At 56.5% G+C, this 18,905-nt stretch overlaps 1 protein-coding gene across 2 annotated transcripts; it reads right to left on the reverse strand.

Moving 5' to 3' along the window:
• Positions 1-5,506: 5,506 nt before the first annotated feature.
• On the reverse strand, positions 5,507-18,224 carry GFI1B (growth factor independent 1B transcriptional repressor). Of its 2 annotated transcripts, none has more exons than XM_043916343.1 (7): positions 18,072-18,224; positions 10,446-10,565; positions 9,842-9,982; positions 9,167-9,438; positions 8,467-8,604; positions 7,374-7,539; positions 5,507-6,260 (listed from the first exon to the last, which is right to left on the reverse strand). In XM_043916343.1, the coding sequence occupies exons 2-7, from the start codon at positions 10,543-10,545 to the stop codon at positions 6,082-6,084; spliced, it is 996 nt and encodes a 331-aa protein (XP_043772278.1). In that variant the 5' UTR covers positions 10,546-10,565; positions 18,072-18,224; the 3' UTR covers positions 5,507-6,081. The 2 variants fall into 2 exon arrangements, with proteins under 2 accessions (XP_043772278.1, XP_043772277.1); XM_043916342.1 differs by having other exon boundaries at positions 7,374-7,632.
• Between the last annotated feature and the right edge of the window lie 681 nt (positions 18,225-18,905).

Here is an 18,905-nt window from a genome sequence, read left to right on the forward strand (position 1 = left end):
AAGGAGAGCGGACCCTGCCCTGTGGAGCCGTGGAGGACCAGCAGCTTGGAGGGAGGAGTGGAGAGGCAACCTCAAGGCAGGGAAATGATGTTTGAGCAGGAGTTGTTTTGTAACGCCATTGATAATGTTATCATGCATGCCCATGATGGAAAAATACAACATACATGCTGAAAGAGAAGGAGAAGAAAATTTGCAGCCCCCCTCAACGCAGCCCCTGTTGATATGCTGCTCTTTATCCTCGCGAACTTCCTTCCGTGTGTGTAATTAACAAAATGGAATCATATGGTATATACTGATTTTAAACCACTTTTTTACTTAAGATATCATGAACAGCTTCCTACGTCAATGCGTTTATTCTGCAAAATCTATTTTCTGTTCAGTTTTTTTTTTAGTAAAACACACATACACAGACAAACACAAATCCGAGTTTCTTTCATAGATAGCATTGAGGGTGAAGTCAACCCTCCTTCCCAGGCCCCAGAAACAACCACTATCAATGGTTGGACGTGCCTTCCTCGGATTTGTTTCTCTAAGCACCCACAAACATATGTTGTGCTGTTTTTAAAGAATCAGCACGCGATGGTAAAGCAAGCATTTTTCACTCCACGTCAGCACCCAGGCCCCTTCCGGGTCAGGCCTTATAAAGCACGCTGGCTCTTCGTGACGGCTGCTCGGATGACCACTGTCTGGGTGTGCCACGGGCTGCTTAGCCGATCTCTCCTGGGGGGTTAGGGTGGTTCCAGTTTGGTTTTTTTTTTTTCCATTTCCAGCTGGCTTCAGAAGATGACATGGTAGCTAACTGTGGTCCCTTCGTGACTGTCTCTCTTTCATGTGAATTCCTGGGAGTGGAATTGAGGGTCCGGGGTGAGCACGTGTTGGGAAATCTATGCACTTGTGGGACTTCCCTGGGGTTCCAGTGGTTAAGGCTGTGCTTCCAATTCAGGGGCTGCAAGTTCAATCCCTGGTTGGAAAACTAAGATCCCACATGCTGTGCAGCCAAAATAAAAGAAAAATCTGTGCACTTGAACCAGGTTTCAAGGGTTTAGGGGAGGGAACACTGTTGGCCAAGAGGGTAGAAAATAGCATCGGGAATTCCCTAAAGGCCTCTTGGGAAAGAACAGGGAAGACTCGGCTTCCTGTACAGAATCCTGGGGAAGTGGGATGGTGCAGCCGTGATGGTCTCCATCCCAGGGGCCTTCCCTGCCCGACCGGAGGCAGCAGGAGAGACCCAAGACCCAGAGGAGTCTTCCCAAGGCACCGGAGCCATTGACTGCTTTGGACCAGGGGGACGACCCCGAGACATGGGAACTGAGCTTCGGGAAGATAATCTGTCTTGCATGCTCGGTGTGGTCTGGGGAGCCCAGCGGGAGAACTGGGGGCTGGAGGCGGTTCTAAGCCAGGTTCTCAGTCAGTCTTGGGGTGACAGCAACACCAGCCGCCCCGAGCTCCTCCCGGGTCCCTGCTGAGGCTGGGCAGGGTGGGGAGGTCCCCTCCTAACAGGCTGGGGTCAGCTCAACCACTGTGCAAATGCCTGGACGGACTGCCCCTGGGAGGTTCGTTTCCATGCCAACCACTGATTTCCACGGAGGGCCGCCTGGCCTCTCCCAGCGTGTCCCTCCGGGGCTGGCCGGGGCCTGAGGGTGTCACCAGAAGCTGCCACCACCGGTGGGACATTCCATCCGAAAATTGATTCAAATGTTGCATTCTGCTTCCTGACTTGACCAGTTCATTTTAATATTAAAATATCGGTTTTGTTACGTACCCCGGAGTAAATCAATCCTCCGAGTTGAGTTACCGACACCATGTCTGACTTGTTCCATCCACACCCTTCCAGTCCCCAGCAGCCGGGCCAGTGCCACAGTCCAGCCACCCCTCATCTCCCACACAGCCTCAGAGGCTGCCACTGACGCCGAGTTTTCTGTAAGCAGGGTCCCCTGGCCCTGGCATGGTGCAATCAGTCTCACTGTTCTGGTAGAGAGGCCCTAGACCGGAGGGTCAGAAGATCTGGATTCTGTGTGACATCACAGCCAATAGGCCATGTGACGGGGCGGGGGGGCCAGCAACTCCGCCCCCCGGGCCCTTTCCCTCCTGCAGGAAAGGGAAGCCCCGGGCAGTCTTCTCGGGGCTGGATGGGGCTTCACACGTGGGGACTCCACGCTGGGCATCTCAGACGAGGGGGAGTGGTAGTGGACTGGGACGCAGAGAATGAGCAACTGGACTCCCTCCAATCACAGCAGCTGGAGGGCCCACTGCACCCATGTGGTTGGGCCCCCCCCCCCCCGACCCCAGCGTGCTGAGTGAAGCCCTGCTGTCCCAAAGGCTGAGATGCTCTCATGGGCCTGAGCACAGCTTGCTGGCTTGTGGGCTGACGCTGACCTGCAGGCCTTCTCCAGGGCCGCGGCTCCGCGCGGGTAGCCCATCCTCCCTGGGACCGCCCTGGGGTTCCCAAGGCTGGGTGAGGGGTGGGCGCAGGGAAGGGGCGGCAGGGTGGCTCTGCCCTCCCCCGCCCCTCCCACACCCCGTGGACTCTTCCCAGGAAGCAGGTTTCACAATCGGATACCTGCCTGTGCGCTGACCCCCTGTCTCCGCAGTGTGCGTGGAGGTGGGGTTCCGGCCTCCTGCTCCGAGGCTGCAGCCCCCGCCTCACCACCCTGTCATGGGCACTGGGCGGAGGGGTCGACGTGAGCAATCCCACTCTCCCAACCTCAGCGGAGGAAGAAAGACGCCTTGTCTTTCTTGAAGAAAGAGCTCCTCTTCCTAGCCCCGCCCTGCCGCAGAAGTGGCTGAAATCCTGATATTAGAGTGGTTTTGTTTAGCAAACAAGGAGCATGCAAAGTATCTCCTCCGTGCGCACGTGTGTGTGTGTGTGTGTGTGTGTGTGTGTGTGTGTATGTGTGTGTTCCCGTCTCTGGGAGGTGCAGGCTCACTCCAGGTGAGCCTGATTCTGCTGTGCGGCTTTGGGCAAGTTTTCTTCCCTCTCTGGGCCACAGGGTCCCCGTGGATGGGAGGAGGGGCGGGAGCAGGGGTCTCCAGGGCCCCAGCGCCTCCGTTGGATTGGCTGCCAGAGGCTGTCTTCCTCGGACTTCAAGAGCAAGGTCAATGGCAGGACAGGATCTGAAAGCCTGCTGAGGAGACCAGACCACCCTCGTATGCAAATCTCAAGCCTCCACCCCACCCTCCGCACACCTGACGGGTTTGTACAGGGGAATTCTTGCTAAAGTAAACAGGAAGGGCCTCTGCAATGAAGTAGGCCAAGGGGTCCTGCCCAGCCAAACCCAGAGCCTGGGAGCCCAGGGATTTACCATTCCCCAGGGGCCTCAGAAACCTCTAGACTCACCGTGGAGGACAGCAAACATCGCAGATGTCGTTGGGAAGAAAGGCAAACAGAAACTCAAAGAAGACATGGATCAAATGATCCCAGCTCTGCACTTACCTGCTGGGTGACCTTGGGCAAGATGCGTGACCTCTCTGAGCCTCATTTACACCCGCTTTGTAACATGGGATAACGACATCTCCTTTGCAGAGGGCCGTGTGGGTCAGAGACAATGTCGAGCAACCTTGGGCCTAGCCTGGCACCTGGAAGTGATTCATTCACAAGTGTTCATTGCAGCGGACCAGGCACGGGCTTGGTGCTGAAAGCCAGAGCCCAGAGGGAATTCCTTCTAGCAGAGAGGAAGCTTATCCATAGATAACTACTACTGCAGGCTCAGTGTGTTCTGAGCTGCACGCGAGGAGCCCAAGGAGCTCCGTGTTTAGAAGCAGGAGAACTCTGGCTGGAATGACCAAGGAGCCTTCTTGGAGGAGGCAGCACTTGAGCAGGCCTTGTAGGACAGTCAGGACTTCAAGAGGGCATGTTCATGGCCGAGCAACACTTACCATGTGCTGGGCCGGGCTCACTGCGGTACAGACATGGCCTCAGGGGATCCTCTCACAGCCCACAGGGAGGACTGCTACATTCATCATTTTACAAAGGAGAATCTGGCAGCTAGTGAGGGGCTACCGGAGAAGGCAATGGCACCCCACTCCAGTACTCTTGCCTGGAAAATCCCATGGACGGAGGAGCCTGGTAGGCTGCAGTCCATGGGGTCGATAAGAGTCGGACATGACTGAGTGACTTCCCTTTCACTTTTCACTTTCATGCACTGGAGAAGGAAATGGCAGCCCACTCTAGTGTTCTTGCCTGGAGAATCCCAGGGATGGGGGAGCCTGGTGGGCTGCCGTCTATGGGGTCACACAGAGTTGGACACGACTGAAGTGATTTAGCAGCAGCAGCAGCAGTGAGGGGCCACACCAGGCTTAATGTAATCACACCTGCCAAGTCTCCTCTGCTCTATGAGATGATTGTCACAAGTTTCAGGCATGAGGACATGATTTTGTTTTGGGGGGCATTCTTTTTTTAAACTTATTTTAAAATATTGATTAATTTATTTATGGGCTATGCTGAGTCTTCCTTGCGTGTGCAGCTTTTCTCTGGTCCCACTACACGGGCTTCAGTAGTTGTGGCCCGCTGGCCTAGCTGCTTCGAGACACGTATGAGATCTTCCCAGCCCAGGGGTTGAACCTGTGTCTCCTCTATTGGCAGGCAGATTCTTTACCACTGAGCCACTAGGGAGGCCTCTGGGGACCATTATTCCGCCTACCACAGTGATTCCATTAAGGACCTTGCGACGGGAAGGGTCTCCCGGGTGATCCATGTGGGGCCCGATGTGATCACAAGGGTCCTTACGAGAGGGAAGCCAGCAGGTCAAATGCAGAGAAAGGAGGTGGGCTGATGGGAGATCAGAGGGATGCAGTCTGGAGATGAGGAGGCCACAAGCTGAGGGATATAGGCTGGAAAAAAAGCGGCAGCAGAGTGTCCCTCGAAGTCTCCAGAAGGAACCAGCTTCCTGACACCTTGACTTCTAGCCTTGTGAGACGCCCTTTGGATTTCTGACCTCCACATCTGTAAGAGAATGCCTTTGTGTTTTTGTTTTAATTTTTTTGGCCACGCTGCGATCCCTGGGTGGGGAAGATCCCATGGAGGAGGGCATGGCCACCCACTCCAGTGTTCTTGCCTGGAGACTCCCTGTGGACAGAGGAGCCTGGCGGGCTGCCGTCCACAGGGTCACAAAGAGTTGGACATGACTGAGCAGACTGTATAGCATGCAGAATCCTAGTTCCCCAGCCAGGGATCGAACCTGCGCCCCCTGCATTGGAAGCGTGGAGTCTTAACCACCGGACCACCAGGGAAGTCCCCCTTGGTGTTGCTGAAGCCGCCAAGCTGGCGTGACTTGTTAGAGCGGTCACAGGAAACAGAGTGCCCCCGGCTACGCCCACCTGGCCCCGCCTGCCGTCCTGTCACAGGGGTCTCCACGGCTCTGCCCCGGCGCTTACCTGTTTGGTCTCTCAACGTGTCTGTGAGTGACTACAGAGCTTTCTCTGCTTTTTAAGACTCCGTACCATCCCTCCCCAAAGCCTCAAGCAGTAATTCATACCCAGTAGGCACTGAACAAATGCTGGTCAAATGTAAGTAAAGGGGTGTCTTTATTTTTATTTACAGCTGTTGAGAGGAGCAGGCTTTTGACAGCAGTGACTGCTGGCTTCTCCATGGTCTGACAGCAGAACTGGAATCCCCGTGGCCCGAGTGCCCGTCAGAAGTGGGGATCAGCCGGCTGAAGCAGAGGGGTGCTAGGCCTCCCACTGAGGCGGGAGATGGCTCTGACCATCTCCCAGAAAGAGGCCTGCTGAAAGCCAAGCTGACCCGATCCCCGGGGGCAGCAAATAGGGGAGGATTTCTCTGGGCCCACCTGGGGCTACTCTGGCCTCCTGGGCTCTGACAGGGGAAGGCTCTGAGCTCCCGGACCTGCAGACAGCATCGGCTTGGAAAAGGCCCAGCTGCCCCTTTGCAGCGGCAGGGGAAATGCTGGTCCAGAGAGGGAAGGTGACTTCCTTGAGGTCACACAGCAATTTGAGTCTCAAACCAAGTTGGATGAGTCCTGTCCAGGGCTGCCTCCACGAGACTGGGGATCTGGGTGTGTGAGACTGGCCTCTCTCCAGGTGACACGGTCTCGAGGCCGGCGGGGAGCCGGGCTCAGGGCAGCCTCACTTGAGGTTGTGCTGGCTCTCCCGGTGCCGCCGCAGGTCCACTTTGCGCTGGAAGCCCTTGGCGCACAGCTCACAGCTGAAAGGCTTGAAGCCCGTGTGCTTCCGGCTGTGGGTGATGAGGTTGGAGCTCTGGCTGAAGGCCTTCCCGCACACCTGGCACTTGTGTGGCTTCTCACCTGCGGCAGCAGAGACAGGGTCAGGGTCGCCCGGGCCAGGTGCCCTGCATTTGTTCTCTGGGACTTTATTATGTTTTATCTCACATTCGCTTTTGAAAATTATTAGAAAAGGGAGGCAAGAAAAAGTCTGACCACCCACCCCTTTCAGGGAACTGTATCCCAGTTCTGGGTCCACTTTGTTTACCAATGGAGCCCAGCACCTGGCCCAGGGCTCTGCACAAAAGAGGCGCTGGTCAGCAGCTGAGGAATGAATGACTGGGGGAATGAATGAATGGAGATATGAATGAACAGATGGCTGGAGGGGTGAATGGATGATAGAATGAATGGATGACCGGCTGTGGGAGGAATGAATGAGTGGAGGAATGAATGCATAGTTGGAGGGATGAATGAATGATAGGATGAGGAATAGAATGAATGTGGAAGTGAACTGGGGAATGAATGAATGACAAATGGGGAATGGATGAGTGGAGGAATGAACGAATGAATATCTGGAGTGACAAATGAACGATAGAATGGGGAATGAATGAGTGGAGGGATGAATGAATGAGTGTGGGTGTGAATTGGGGACTGAATAAATGAATGCATAGAGGATGAAAGAAAGACAAATGGGGGATGCATGAGTGGAGGAATGAATGAATGAGTATCTGGAGGGATGAATGAATGATAGACTGGGGAATGTATGTGTGTGGGCATGAATTGGGGAATGAATAAATGAATGCCTAGAGGATGAATGAATGACAAGTGGGGAATGAATGAGTGGGAGAATGAGTGAAGGAAGGAATGATGGCGGCAGGAGGAATTCACCTGCCACTCTCACTTCTGCCCGTGGGTCACAGTGCTGACATTTTGCTCTCTCCTTCCGGTATTTTTTTTGTGCATTTTCTTTCCTTTAAGCAGCACAGCGTCCAGCCCTCCAGTTGGAAGGGAGCAGCCTCCCCTGGCAGCCTGACACCCCCCTGCCCTCCCCGCAGCCAGGTCCTAAAGCCTGGACCTTCGAACAGTGATCGGCGGGGACACTCAGAGGCTCGGCCTGGGCCCTGCGGGGTGCTTGGAGGGGCTGGGGGTGCCCGGGCGGGTGAGGGGCGGTGGGGTGGAGCGGAGCCCAGGCCTCACCGGTGTGGATGTAGGTGTGCTTTTTCATGTCGGACTTCTGGTGGAAGCGCTTGCCGCAGAACTGGCAGGGGTAGGGCCGCGTGTCCGAGTGGATGAGCAGGTGCGTGGACAGGGTGGACGAGCGCTTGAAGGCCTTGCCGCACATCCGGCACTCGAAGCTGCGCTCCTGCCGGAGGAAACGAGGCCCCGGGGGGTCAGGCGGGGCCTCGCGGCCTGGGGCTGCCAAGCTGGGCGGAGGACTGGACCCGGCCGGGATCCCCTGAGGAATAGGACACTCCGTTGGGGTGGCCTCAAGGACAGGGCCTGGAGGAACAAGACGCAGGGCACCCCCATTCCTGCCCCTCCCAGGAGGGCCGAGCCTGGCGGCTGAGCGGTGTCCTGTTGGGGCACCTTGTGGTTTGCTTAAGAGTGAATTCTGGGGGCCCCGAATCTGGCTGCTGCCTCTTACTCGCCACATGACCTTGGGCAAGTCATTCAACCTCCCTGAGACTCAGTTTCCTCATCTGTACATTGGACTAGTGAGTAGTGACCTCAAAGGGTCATTGGGAGGATTGGAGGTCGAGAACCGAGCCGGCAGCTGGCGTGACTGTGAACGTGATCACGAACGGACGCTCTCACCATCCCGGCCTGTTTCTCCTCCTGAGCTTTCAGATCTACCCAGGTGTTAGCCCTCAGGGCAGTATCAGGTGCTTTCCCTGGAATGGGATCCTGAAGAAGGGATCTTGGCATCAGGCAGGGCTAAGTGGACGAGATGAACATTTAAACCTGACTCCCGGATTCCAAGAGTCAAGGGCCTCAAAGGGGAGAAAACTGCCCTGAGCGCCCAGAAGGCGGGGCCGCTCCTCAGCGCTCCTCAGCATCCCAGACACCCACCTGACATCCCACCCGAGCCCCTAGCCTCTTCCAATTGTACGCAGAGCCGGCCTGGTCTGTCAGGGACTGTTAAGGGCAGCGGATGGACACCCAGATCAAGGAGGCAGACGATAAGGGGCCCCAGTCTGTCACTCTTAGGGGCGTGGAGAGAGACCCACCCCCAGCCCCCTAGGATTCCTGGGGAGAGCCCCGGGGCTCGTGTGCCCGGCCAGCTGCCCACCTGGGAGTGGACGTGCGTGTGCTGCTCCAGGCTCACGGAGTGGCCGAAGGTTTTCCCGCAGACGTCGCAGGCGAAGGGCCGGGTCCCGCTGTGAGAGCGGCGGGCGTGCACCTCCAGCCCGTGGGGGGTGGAGAACACCTGCGGGGGAGGGCAGAGCGTGAGGCCAGGGGGCTGCAGGGGGGAGGGGGCGCCCAGCTCGGCCGCAGGTGGACGTCCAGAGGAGGACGCAAGCCAGCCATCACTGGGCTGCTGACTCTGCTGGCGCGTGTGTGTGTCCTGGGAAGGTCTCTGTCCCTCTCTGCGTCTGGTTTTCCTGGCTATAGAATGGCAAGGGAGGGCAGATCTGGAAGGCCCCTTCTGGCCCTGTCTGGAGGCTGAGTTGCCTAGTGGTTAAGATGCGGGAGTTGGGCAGAGCCAAGTGGGCATGGTGGTTCTGACAGCTACTTGCTGTGTGTTCTGGGGCAAGTGACTCAACCTCTCTGAACTTTAGCCCTTCGTCTACCTCCTGGAGCTCATGCACATCAAGTGCTTAGCACAGGGCCTAACACGCGGTCAGGGCTCAGAGTGATGATGAAGACGAACACTGTGAACTCTTGATCCCACCAGAGGACCCGAGTCACAGCACAGGGGGTGCCCAACTAGGGACACTCGTGGCTGACAGGGTGCTGGGGAGGGGGTACGAGCAGGCCCGGCAGCCCACCTTGCTGCATTTGATGCAGTGGTACGCGTCCATGCCCGGGGAGTAGTGGAGGCTGAAGTCCAAGGGTGGCTCGGCGCTGGGCACCAGAGGGCTGCCATACAGGCTGACGGAGCGTTCCAGGAAGGCGGACTGCATGGTGGAGGGGGCCTGCCGGTAGCTGTGGCCATAGGAGGAGGCCAGGGCGTCCCAGGAGAAGCTGGGCTTGTAGAACGGGGGTGAGTCGGAGGAGGGCGAGTCCCCATCCTGGGGTCGGGACGTCACAGCAGGTCCTTCTGTGGAGGGTGGGATGTTCGTCTAGTGGTGACGCTAAGAACAGGCGCCTGCTCCCCGCCACCCTCCACCGTGACCCCACGCTGAGGCTTTGGTGTGCAGCCCGAATTATTTCCTGCGGGGGGAAGGTCTGGGTGCTCACTGTGACTCCTCAACTTTTCAGTTCAGAAAAGCACCCCAACCCCTGCAGAGCACCCATCTCGCCCACCGCGTGGGCCTGCGCAGCCTGCCCACCACACGGGGGTTCTCAGCAGGGAATAAGCTCGCCGTCCTGGAGGGATCCAAGCAGAAGCCTGAGAGCCCAGACTGTCGACCCTTCCTGACTCCACAGCTCCAAGGGACCCTGCCCACCCTCTGAGTCCCGTTGCGCCCACTGGGGAGAGGCGGGGGCCCCGGGCTGGGCACCTGGGCCCGAGGCCATCCGGGTCATCGGGCTCTGCTCCAGCTCCAGCTGCGGCTCCCGTTTGAGGTCCGTCCAGTCCAGGCGCTGGTTTGGGAACAGGGAGCTGAGGACAGGGATGGTGCTCGGGACCTGGTCCCTGGCCACTGTTGGGGAGACAAGACGGTCAGACTTTAGCTCTGCTTAGAGATCTGGTAAGAGTTTGGGGGTGGGGGACACCAGAGAGAGACTCCCTGCGGCTGCTCCTGGAGAGTCACACTCAGGGGCTTCTACCCAGGATGCTGGGAGCAGGGTGGAGACCAGGAGGAGCCCCCCACCCCCACCCCCTGGAGAGCTCCATTTTTCCAAGCACCCAACTTCAGCCCTGGATCAGCCCTCCGATCACAAATCACGTGTCAGCGGCTGAGGGCCAGATCCAATCAGGATGCGCTCATCACCCCCACAGGCTGAGAAGAGATGGGGCAGCCATCCATCCATTCATTCATTCAACCAGCATTTACTGAGCCCCTCCTGATTCCAGACTCAAAAGAGCGGCTACTTCCAGATGGGATGCTCCTGCGTCCCCCTCTCGTGGGGCAGCAAGGCCGGTGGGTGCGGCCTCGGACTCACCAGGGCCAAGGGCCGGTGGCCAGAGCAGCTCATCCTCCTGGGCACGGGGCTGGTGGTAGGTGTGAGCCTTCTTGCTCTTCACCAGGAAGGAGCGTGGCATTGTCAGCGGGTGCCCCACACCTACCGGGAGAGAGGGTGAGAAGGGTTAGGTGGGACAAGAAGGAAAATGCTCCTTTATGTTTCAGGGCGTCCTCCTAAAATCAGAATCCGCTGACTTGGGTTGGATGAGTGTGCCTGCATGCTCAGCCACTAAATCGTGTCCGACTCTTTGTGACCCCGTGGTCGCCCCTCAGGCTCCTCTGTCCATGGGATTTCCCAGGCAAGAATACAGGAGTTCATTTCCACTTCCTCCTCCAGGGGAATCTTCCCAACCCAGGGATGGAACCCGTGTCTCCTTCATTGGCAGGCAGTCTCTTTACCACTGAGCCAGCAGGGAAGCCCTCCTGGGTTGAATAGTGTCCCCTTAAAGTTCGCGTCCACCCGTAACCTGTGACTGTGACCTTGCTTGAAAATAGGGTCTTTGTAGATGCAATCAAGTGAAGCTGAGGTCACATCGGGTTCAGTGAGACCCTAGATTCAATATGACTCGTGTCCTAAGAAGAAGGAAATGTGGACACACGACCCAGGTGCACACAGGAAGGCCACATGGAGACGGAGGCAGGGGCTGGAGGGATGTAGCCCCAAGCCAAGGCTAGCTGGCCACCACCAGAAGCCAGGAGAGAGGTCCGAAATGGACCATCCCTCAGAACCTCCAGAAGGAGCTGACTTTGCCGACATTCTGACTTTGGATTTCTAGACTCCAGAACCCTGAGAGAATCTGCTCCTGGGGGTTAAGCCACCTGGTTTGTGAGTTTTGTTCTAATATTTATTTGTATTGAGTTAGTTACTTCCCTGGTGGCTCAGATAGTACAGCGTCTGCCTGCAATGTGGGAGACCCGGGTTCAATCCCTGGGTCGGGAAGATCCCCTGGAGAAGGAAATGGCAACCCACTCCAGTACTCTTGCCTGGAAAATCCCATGGACAGAGGATCCTGGTAGGCTGCAGTCCACAGGGTTGCAAAGAGTCGGACACGACTGAGCGACTTCACTTCCCTTCAGTTGCCTGCACCAGGTCTCAGCTGCAGCCCGCGGGATCTTTGATCTTTAGCTGTGGCGTTCCGGATCCAGTTCCCTGACCAGGGATTGAACCCAGGCCCCCCTGAATTGGGAGTGCTGAGTCTAAGTCACTGAACCACCAGGGAAGTCCTGGTGTTTCGTTATGGCAGCTACAAAGCCTAACGTCCCTCACTGCTCTCTTGCTGGGAAACCAATACACTCCCTTCTAGAAGATCCCAGATCAGACTGCTCCTGCTGCATGCCCTGAGTTATGCTGGGAAGAGAGAACGAAGGCCAGGGGTACCTCCATTTGTGACCCACTGTGGACCCTGCGCCCAGAAACCTGCTTCCTCATCCCACTGGGGTCTGCATTCAGAGACCGTGGAAACTTGCGGTCTGAGCTCAGTTTGGGAGTCAGATGCTCGCAGGCTGGAATCCCAGCTCACCTGCTGTGCAGTTTGGGGCCGTCGCTTAACCTCTCTGGGCCTGTTATCTTCTCTGTAAGGTGGGGCCTCCAGGTTCCAGAGGCCGGCGAGCCCACTGTATGCGCTCAATGCCTATCAGAGGGGACCCTGGCAGGTGGGCTGCAACGGGGGAGGCCACGGCGATTGCAAACCCCACACAATCGATCGTGTAAGTCGAGAGCTGATGCCACCCTGGTCCACGGCCCAGCCCAGGACCTGCTCCCCAGGGAAGGAGGGGCCTTTTCTCTCTCCCTGTGGGTGGAGGGGATGGTTGGAGCTGTATGCGGGGCTCAAGGCTCAACGCTGGAGGCCTGAGGTCATTTTGTGCACACGGAGGAGGAGGTCAGTGTCTACCAAGTGCGAGGACTGAGCCCTGGGCAGCCCAGGCCCAGCACTCAGCCGGCGGGTTAGCGGCCAGGCAAGGGCAGAGCCAGGCCAGCCTGAGCGTCCGGTCCTCCTGGCTTCGGGTGCAGAGCCCTCTGGGGCACAGAGCAGCTGCGGCCCCTGTCCCCAACGTGTCACCTCCCCGATCCCAGCCATGAGGGTCTCCTGAGGGCTCCGGGAAACAGAGCATCATCAGGTGGTCCTCTGTCCGCCCCACCCCCAGGCCCGTGCGGGCAGAAGTGGGAGGAATTACTCAGTCACTGCCTGTCCGCCAACAGCTCTGCTTGGGCCTGGAGGAGGAGTCACGCTGGGCAAGACTGCGGGCGGGCGTGATAGGGCTAAGCGCGGGAAAAAGAGCGCGGGAAACAGCTCGCGGGGAGCTCCAAACTACAGCAAGGCTCTGGGTGATAAGGCCGTGGCCGGGGTGGGGGGCTGGGAGCCGGCAGATTAGAGAGTGCCTGGAGCCCTGCCTGGGGAGCCGACCCCGATCACCCCTTCCCCAAGGGGACGACCCAGGGCAGGCACCAACCCTGCCCAGCCCGCCTGCCCCTCTGGGGGCAGCAGGAGTCTGGGCCGTGGCCGCTCCGCCCTGGGGGCCCGGCTCAGGCCCAGCCCCCACCTTGATGGAAGCCTCAGTGTCCAGATCTGCTGAATGGGGATCACAAACCAACCTCCTGGGGCTGCTGGGCTGAGAAAGACCTTTAATTATTGCAAGCGTGTAAGGGGCCTGGCGTGGTGCCCCGGGGGGCCTCGGCCCGCGGAGCAGAGGCTCGGTCGGGGCGGGCGCTGCCTGGTCCTGCTGGGTCAGGTGGCATCCCCGGTGTCTTGGCTGAAGCCAGCGGGCATGGATGGGCACAGGACACACTCCAAGCCCCTCCCCTCCGGGCTCTGAAAAGAGGGGGTGGGACCTGAAGGCCTCCGGGGTCCCGTCCAGCCGTCAGATTTTGACCTCAAAGGCCAGGCCGGCCTGCCGTCTTCCCCAGACTGTGGGGCAGCCGCGGCCGCCTTATCTCCCAGCGACAGTCTTCCTCCTGCCTCCCCGTCTCCCCTCACCCAGGGCTCCCCACACCCCCTCTTCCTTCCCCCTTCTAACTCTTGGCTTTGGGAGCCCCCCTCCCCGCCCCCAGAGGAGGCCAGACCCCGGGCAGAGTGGGAGGAGACCTCCACACTCGGGGAGGGCCGGGGGGGCTGGGTTCTCCTCGCCTTTTGTTCTGGGGGGCCTCCAAAACCGTGGTCTGTCTTTCAATCAAAACATGATTTTTTTAAAAAAAAAAACATAGCATTTTATTAGTTGATCAACTAGAACCAGAGGTAGGTGTTAGAGCCGCTGAGCTAGAACACAGGGGAATACTTCTTGCAGCTCAGCTAGGATAAGCCTGGCGTGTGAGCTGAGTCGCCATGACCCCATTCTACAGAGGAAGAGTTGAGGCTGAGAGACTGGCTCAGGGTCCCAGAGCAAGGCGGAGCTAGACTTAGAGGTTCGCCTCCCGGGCCTCCGTGCTCTTGACCGTCAGACCACGGGGTGGGCACTGGTTCAGGGCAGAGGGAGCTGGGCTGACAAGCTGAGGAGGAAACGCTGACAGTGTGGGGTCACCGACTCTGACCCCCACCAGGCGAGGGAGGCAGTGACCGTCGTCGCGGGTCACAGGGGGACACCCGAGGCTGACAGAGCCACGTGGCTTGTCCAGGGCCTTGCACGGGGGCTGGGCCCATCGCCCCTGCCCTGCAGGGCCTGGATTCCTGGCCCCGCGCTCTGCTGGACTGCGTGCGATCCTTCCAACACTGACGATTGCCTGCCTGGAGCAGGGAGGGGAAGGCTCCCTGGAGGGGCAGGAGTGGGGAGGGGAGGAAGACAGATTCTCTATCTTTGGTCTTTTTAGGAACCCAGCCAGCCCCACTTGGGTTCATGAGGAGTTTGGGGTGGAGAGGCTGGTGAGAGAACAGACTCCTTTTAGGAAGCTTCCAGGACCACTTGGGCTCAACCGGAGGAGACCCTCGAGGTCAGCTGATGGGAATTCAGGTGATAACACAACGGCACTTCTGGGATTTGGGGGCACTTAAACAAGAGAGCATGGGGGTCCCTGTTTCTGGGGTTCCCCAGATGGAGGAAGGTTTCCCGAGGCCTACTCTAGTAATAACCCCCACTCCCCACCCCCTCCCCCTCCCTCCCTAGAACATTCTCTCCGCTAAGCCTGGCAAACTGACAGTGGCATAGCCAAGCCTACAGCTGAGCCATCAAGCTCCCCGTGGGGGCCAAAGGCACCCAGAGAACTTCCTTCTGGCCCCTGTGAGCTGAGTTTAAAAAAAAAAAAAAAAAACAGGAACCAATCACCTATACTATAGTTAATTAACAACCACACTGTTTTGATTCACACGAACCTGTTATGAGAAAGAACTAAGAGCAGAGATTGTGAAAGAAGCCCAAGATTTCTTCATAAAACAGAGGCCTTGATGGTATCAGGGCCTCCGGAAAGAGCCTCGTTGTTAATATCTCTTCAGAAACCCCCAATCCTGATAGAGGGTCCCCCCCCTGCCCTGGCCCCGAGTCAGAATCTCGGCCAGTGCTTCTGAAGGGGGGCAGCCCTGCACCCCGACTTCCACTTGGAGCCAGAGCAGCTGCCCTGGGGTTTCCACGAAACACGGCACCTCCCGAGCTGCCAAATCGGGTTCTGTGACCTTGAACTTGACCCTGTCTGCCGCCAACCTGGGGCTTGGTTTTCCTATCTCTCAAAAGGACGGTTAGACTAAGAGATTTCTAAACTTCCCTTTTGCTCTAAAATCCCATGCTGGGGTTCGTTGTCTCTGAGCGCGGGACTGACCCACCTTGACTAAGAAACTCATCACTCAGGTTCCCTTTTTGGGAGGGTTGAGAAAGCCTCCGTTTCTCAGCATCTGCTAGGAGGGACCCCTGGACTTCCTTTATGTTTGAAGATACAACTCAAGGGGAAACACATACAAACAAACAAGCCACTCATTCCATGTAGGAGGCAGGGGGCATGAGCCCTGGTCCCTCTCGGGGCCCCAGCAGAGAGTGGGCATTAGTTCTACGTGAAATTTGGAAGAATCTCAAAAGCCTCTTTGTAAGTTCAGAGAATGTAATGTCAAAAGGATATCTGGTGGTCCAGTAGCTAAGACTCTGAGCTCCCAATGCAGGAGGCCCAGGTTTGATCCCTGGTCAGGGAAATAGATTCCACATGCTGCAACTAAGACCCAAGACAGCCAAATTAAAGGAAAAAAAAAAAAAAAAGAATGGATGAATCCACCTCTGGGTATATACCCCAAAGAATTGAAAGCAGGGATTTGAACAGATATTTGTACCCCCAGGTTCATAGCAGCATTATTCACAATAGCCAAAAAAGGTGGGAAAAAAAAGGTGGATGAATGGATAAACAAAATGTAGTCTAGACATAGAAAGGGAATATTATTCAGTCTCCAAAAGAAAGGAGATACTGGCCCATGCTACAGCATAGATGAACAATGAGGTCATCATTACTACTTGAAATTAAGTCAGACACGGAAGGACAAATGCCGTATGATTCTACTTCTGTGAGTTACTTAGAGTAGTCCAGTTCAGAGACAGAAAGTAGCCTGGTGGGGGCCAGAGGCTGGGGGAGGGAAAATGGGGAGTAACTGTGGAATGGGGACAGAGTTTCAGTTTTTTGCAAGATGAAAAACGTTCTGTGAGTGGACAGTGGTGATGGTAGCACCACAAAGTGAATGCACTAAACGCCCCGGGGCTGGCCAGTTCAAAGATGGTTCAAACGGCCCGTTTCATGTTCTGTGCCATTTACCTCAATAAAAACAAAAGGGAGTGAACAAAACATTTCCCCAGCATCTCTAAACGAGAGACTAAGCTGCTCCCATGGATTTGAATTCCTTGAAACAAAGGAACAAAAACCCCTTTAAGACTGAGGAGGGGTAAAGTTTTCTCTTGTTTCTGAAAAGGGTTGAGATGTTGTATCACAGTGAAGCATTGCATGTGATCAGGCTGGCTTTCCCGGGTTGGGGGGGGCTGGAGATCTGACTCCTAAGACTCTCCGTGAACCCCCTACCCCACCCCACCGTCCTGGCAGCCTGGAGGGAATGCTCTGCCCTGGTTTTGAGTGGCTCCATCAGTCAGACCCAAGCAGGTAGAGCTCTCTGGTGATCCCCAAGAACTTTCTGCTGAGAAACTGATATTCTGACCCCCAAAGCTTTTTTTTCCCTTTTGGCTGCTCAACTTGCCAGATCTTAGTTCCCCGACCAGGGATGTGATTGAACCCATGCCCCCTATAATAGATGCATGGAGTGCTAACCACTGGACCTCCAGGGAACCCCCTCTGCCCCCCAAATCTGAGTTGGAAGAAACCTCACACATCTTCTTATGCAAAGAATCCTTTCCAAACCACCTCTGAGGACCAGAAATGTGCCCCCTCACTAAGACTGAAATCTTTTTTCTTAAGTGGAATTTTATTGGAGTATAGTTGCTTTGGGGGGCGATGGGAGCCACGCCGCACAGCATGTGAGATCTTGGTTCCCCGACCAGGGATTGAACCAGTCCGCCCATGCACTGGAGCTTGGAGTCTTACCCGCTGCGGGGGCAGTCCCTGAAATCTTCTCCCCATTGTCCACTCAGAAACGTGTAGGGAGTGAGCCCACACGGGCAGGTGCAACTCGCCTGGCTTCCACCAGACCCGCGCCTGGAACCTGCAGGTTAATCCGTGCACCCCTCCCTACCACGGTGTCTCATGAACACCGTGGATGTTCTTCCCAGAAAAATGTACACAGGCACATAGCCACAGACATTCTTAACAAGCCCCCCTTAACAAGCCCTAGTTTAGAGCGAGCGCCTCTCCCCACGCAGATTCTGTCTTGGCTTCTCCATCAAAATTAGGTAGAAGAGGCTGAGGCACCATCTCTCCCCGTGTCTTGTTCCCGGAGGCTGGGGTACGGTGGAGATGGCAGCCTCCCCCTCCCCTGAGGGGCTCCGATGAGAAGAGCATCCCTCTCCAAGTGTCCCAGGAACTTTGGTGAAAGTTGCCTGGGACTCTGGGTGCTGAAGATTTGCTGAAAGTTGCCTGGGACTCTGGATGCTGAAGCTTGGACTCCGTTCAGAGTCCTCAACCCCACTCTCTCATTTCACAGCCAAGAAAGGCTCAGAGTGCCCTGGGGACAGACCCAGTCGGAGCCCACAGGTGGGGGACGCCTCGGGGCACCTCCGCGGGTGACCTGCCTTGCCTGTCCGGGTCCCTGGGAGAGCTGGGGTGTGGGTGTGACTCTGTGCAGGCAGGTGACCTCTGTCAGCCTAAAACCAGATCTTCCAAGGGTGCTCATGGGACTTCCCTGGCGGTCCAGCGGTTAAGACTCCGAGCTTCCACCGGTTCGGGTTCGGGTTCTATCCCTGGTCGGGGAAACTTAGGGCCAAACAAGCAAACAACAACAAAAACCCCCCGGTGATCACCCGCAGTTGGCGGAAGGTAATTCCTACCAGGTACGCGGACTGGAAGCATCTCAGCTGAGACTGCTTCCTTGCCATCTCTTCTCTGGGCTCGAGAGCTGAAAGCCACATTCCACAAAAGAGATTTTTTTCCAGCCCACCTTAGTCTTGAGGACTGCCAAAGGGACTAGGTAACCTACTTGGAAACAATCTCTAAGTGAGATATGCAAATTTCAAAAGGAAAGGCGGGAGCGTTCTCAGTACTCACCTGTCCGGAGCCGGTCCGCCGGGGAGAACCTGGCTGCGTCTCTCTGCGGATCAGCGCCGCCCGGTCAATTCGTGACTCTCGGCACAAATAGATACTTCTCCTTTTTTTTTTTTTTTTTTTCTTCCCACCCTCTGTGTGTGTATGTGTGTGTGTGTTTTCCTCTTCTGTTCCCCTCCCTGATTTTCAATCTGATTATTTGTGTCAAAATCTGGCGGCGAGGGAACAGCCAATGGAGACCGCGCGAGAGCGCGGAGCCCTATTTGCTTATCAAAACTCTCCAGGACTCCCCATTCTCTTCTCTAAACCTTCACTCTGGGAGCTGCACTCTCTCTCCGGAAATTTTTTAACAACTTGTGGATTTTAACAGTGATGGCTAAATCCTTAAAATTTTAAAAAGTGAAGTTGAAATACAACATTTGCTTAAAAACCTGATCTTGGGTAGAGAACTCATTTAGTCTCTTTTTCTTTCCTTCTTTCTTTCGCTTTCTTCCCTTTTTTACTTCTTCTCTTTCTTTTCCTTTCTTTCCATCCTCCCTCCCTCTCTTTCTTCTTCTTGCCTTCCTCTGCCCCTCCGTGGACTCAGCTTCCCCAGACCTCGCCTAGGAAGCCCCTGGCTGGAGCTGCTGCAGACTGCTTTTAGAGGGGCCCCCTCTTGTCCTCGCAGAAGTCGCCGTAAAGAAAAAAAAAAAAAAGTCAAAATTCACGCTTCCCCAGGCTTGACCCCTGATGGAGTGAGGAGCCGCGGGCGTGGTACTGAGCGTGGGCGCTTCCCGCAGCCCTGGGACCCTCAGCCGCCGGGCGCGCCGCGCGGGCGCGCTCCGGTCCTGGGGCCCG

Source organism: Cervus elaphus, chromosome 11 (genome assembly GCF_910594005.1).
Source record: "Cervus elaphus chromosome 11, mCerEla1.1, whole genome shotgun sequence".
In the NCBI taxonomy this organism is placed as follows: domain Eukaryota; kingdom Metazoa; phylum Chordata; class Mammalia; order Artiodactyla; family Cervidae; genus Cervus; species Cervus elaphus.

Bases quoted from the DNA above. Each gene is read 5' to 3' on its own strand.
- GFI1B (XM_043916342.1), bottom strand. From the start codon at position 10,545: ATGCCACGCTCCTTCCTGGTGAAGAGCAAGAAGGCTCACACCTACCAC. The intron at 7,633-8,466 runs GTGGGCAGCTGG...CCTATTCCTCAG, and splicing joins ACACGCACGTCCACTCCCAG to GGGATCCCGGCCGGGTCCAG. The intron at 6,261-7,373 runs GTGAGGCCTGGG...CTGCTGCCGCAG, and splicing joins GCACACCTACATCCACACCG to GTGAGAAGCCACACAAGTGC.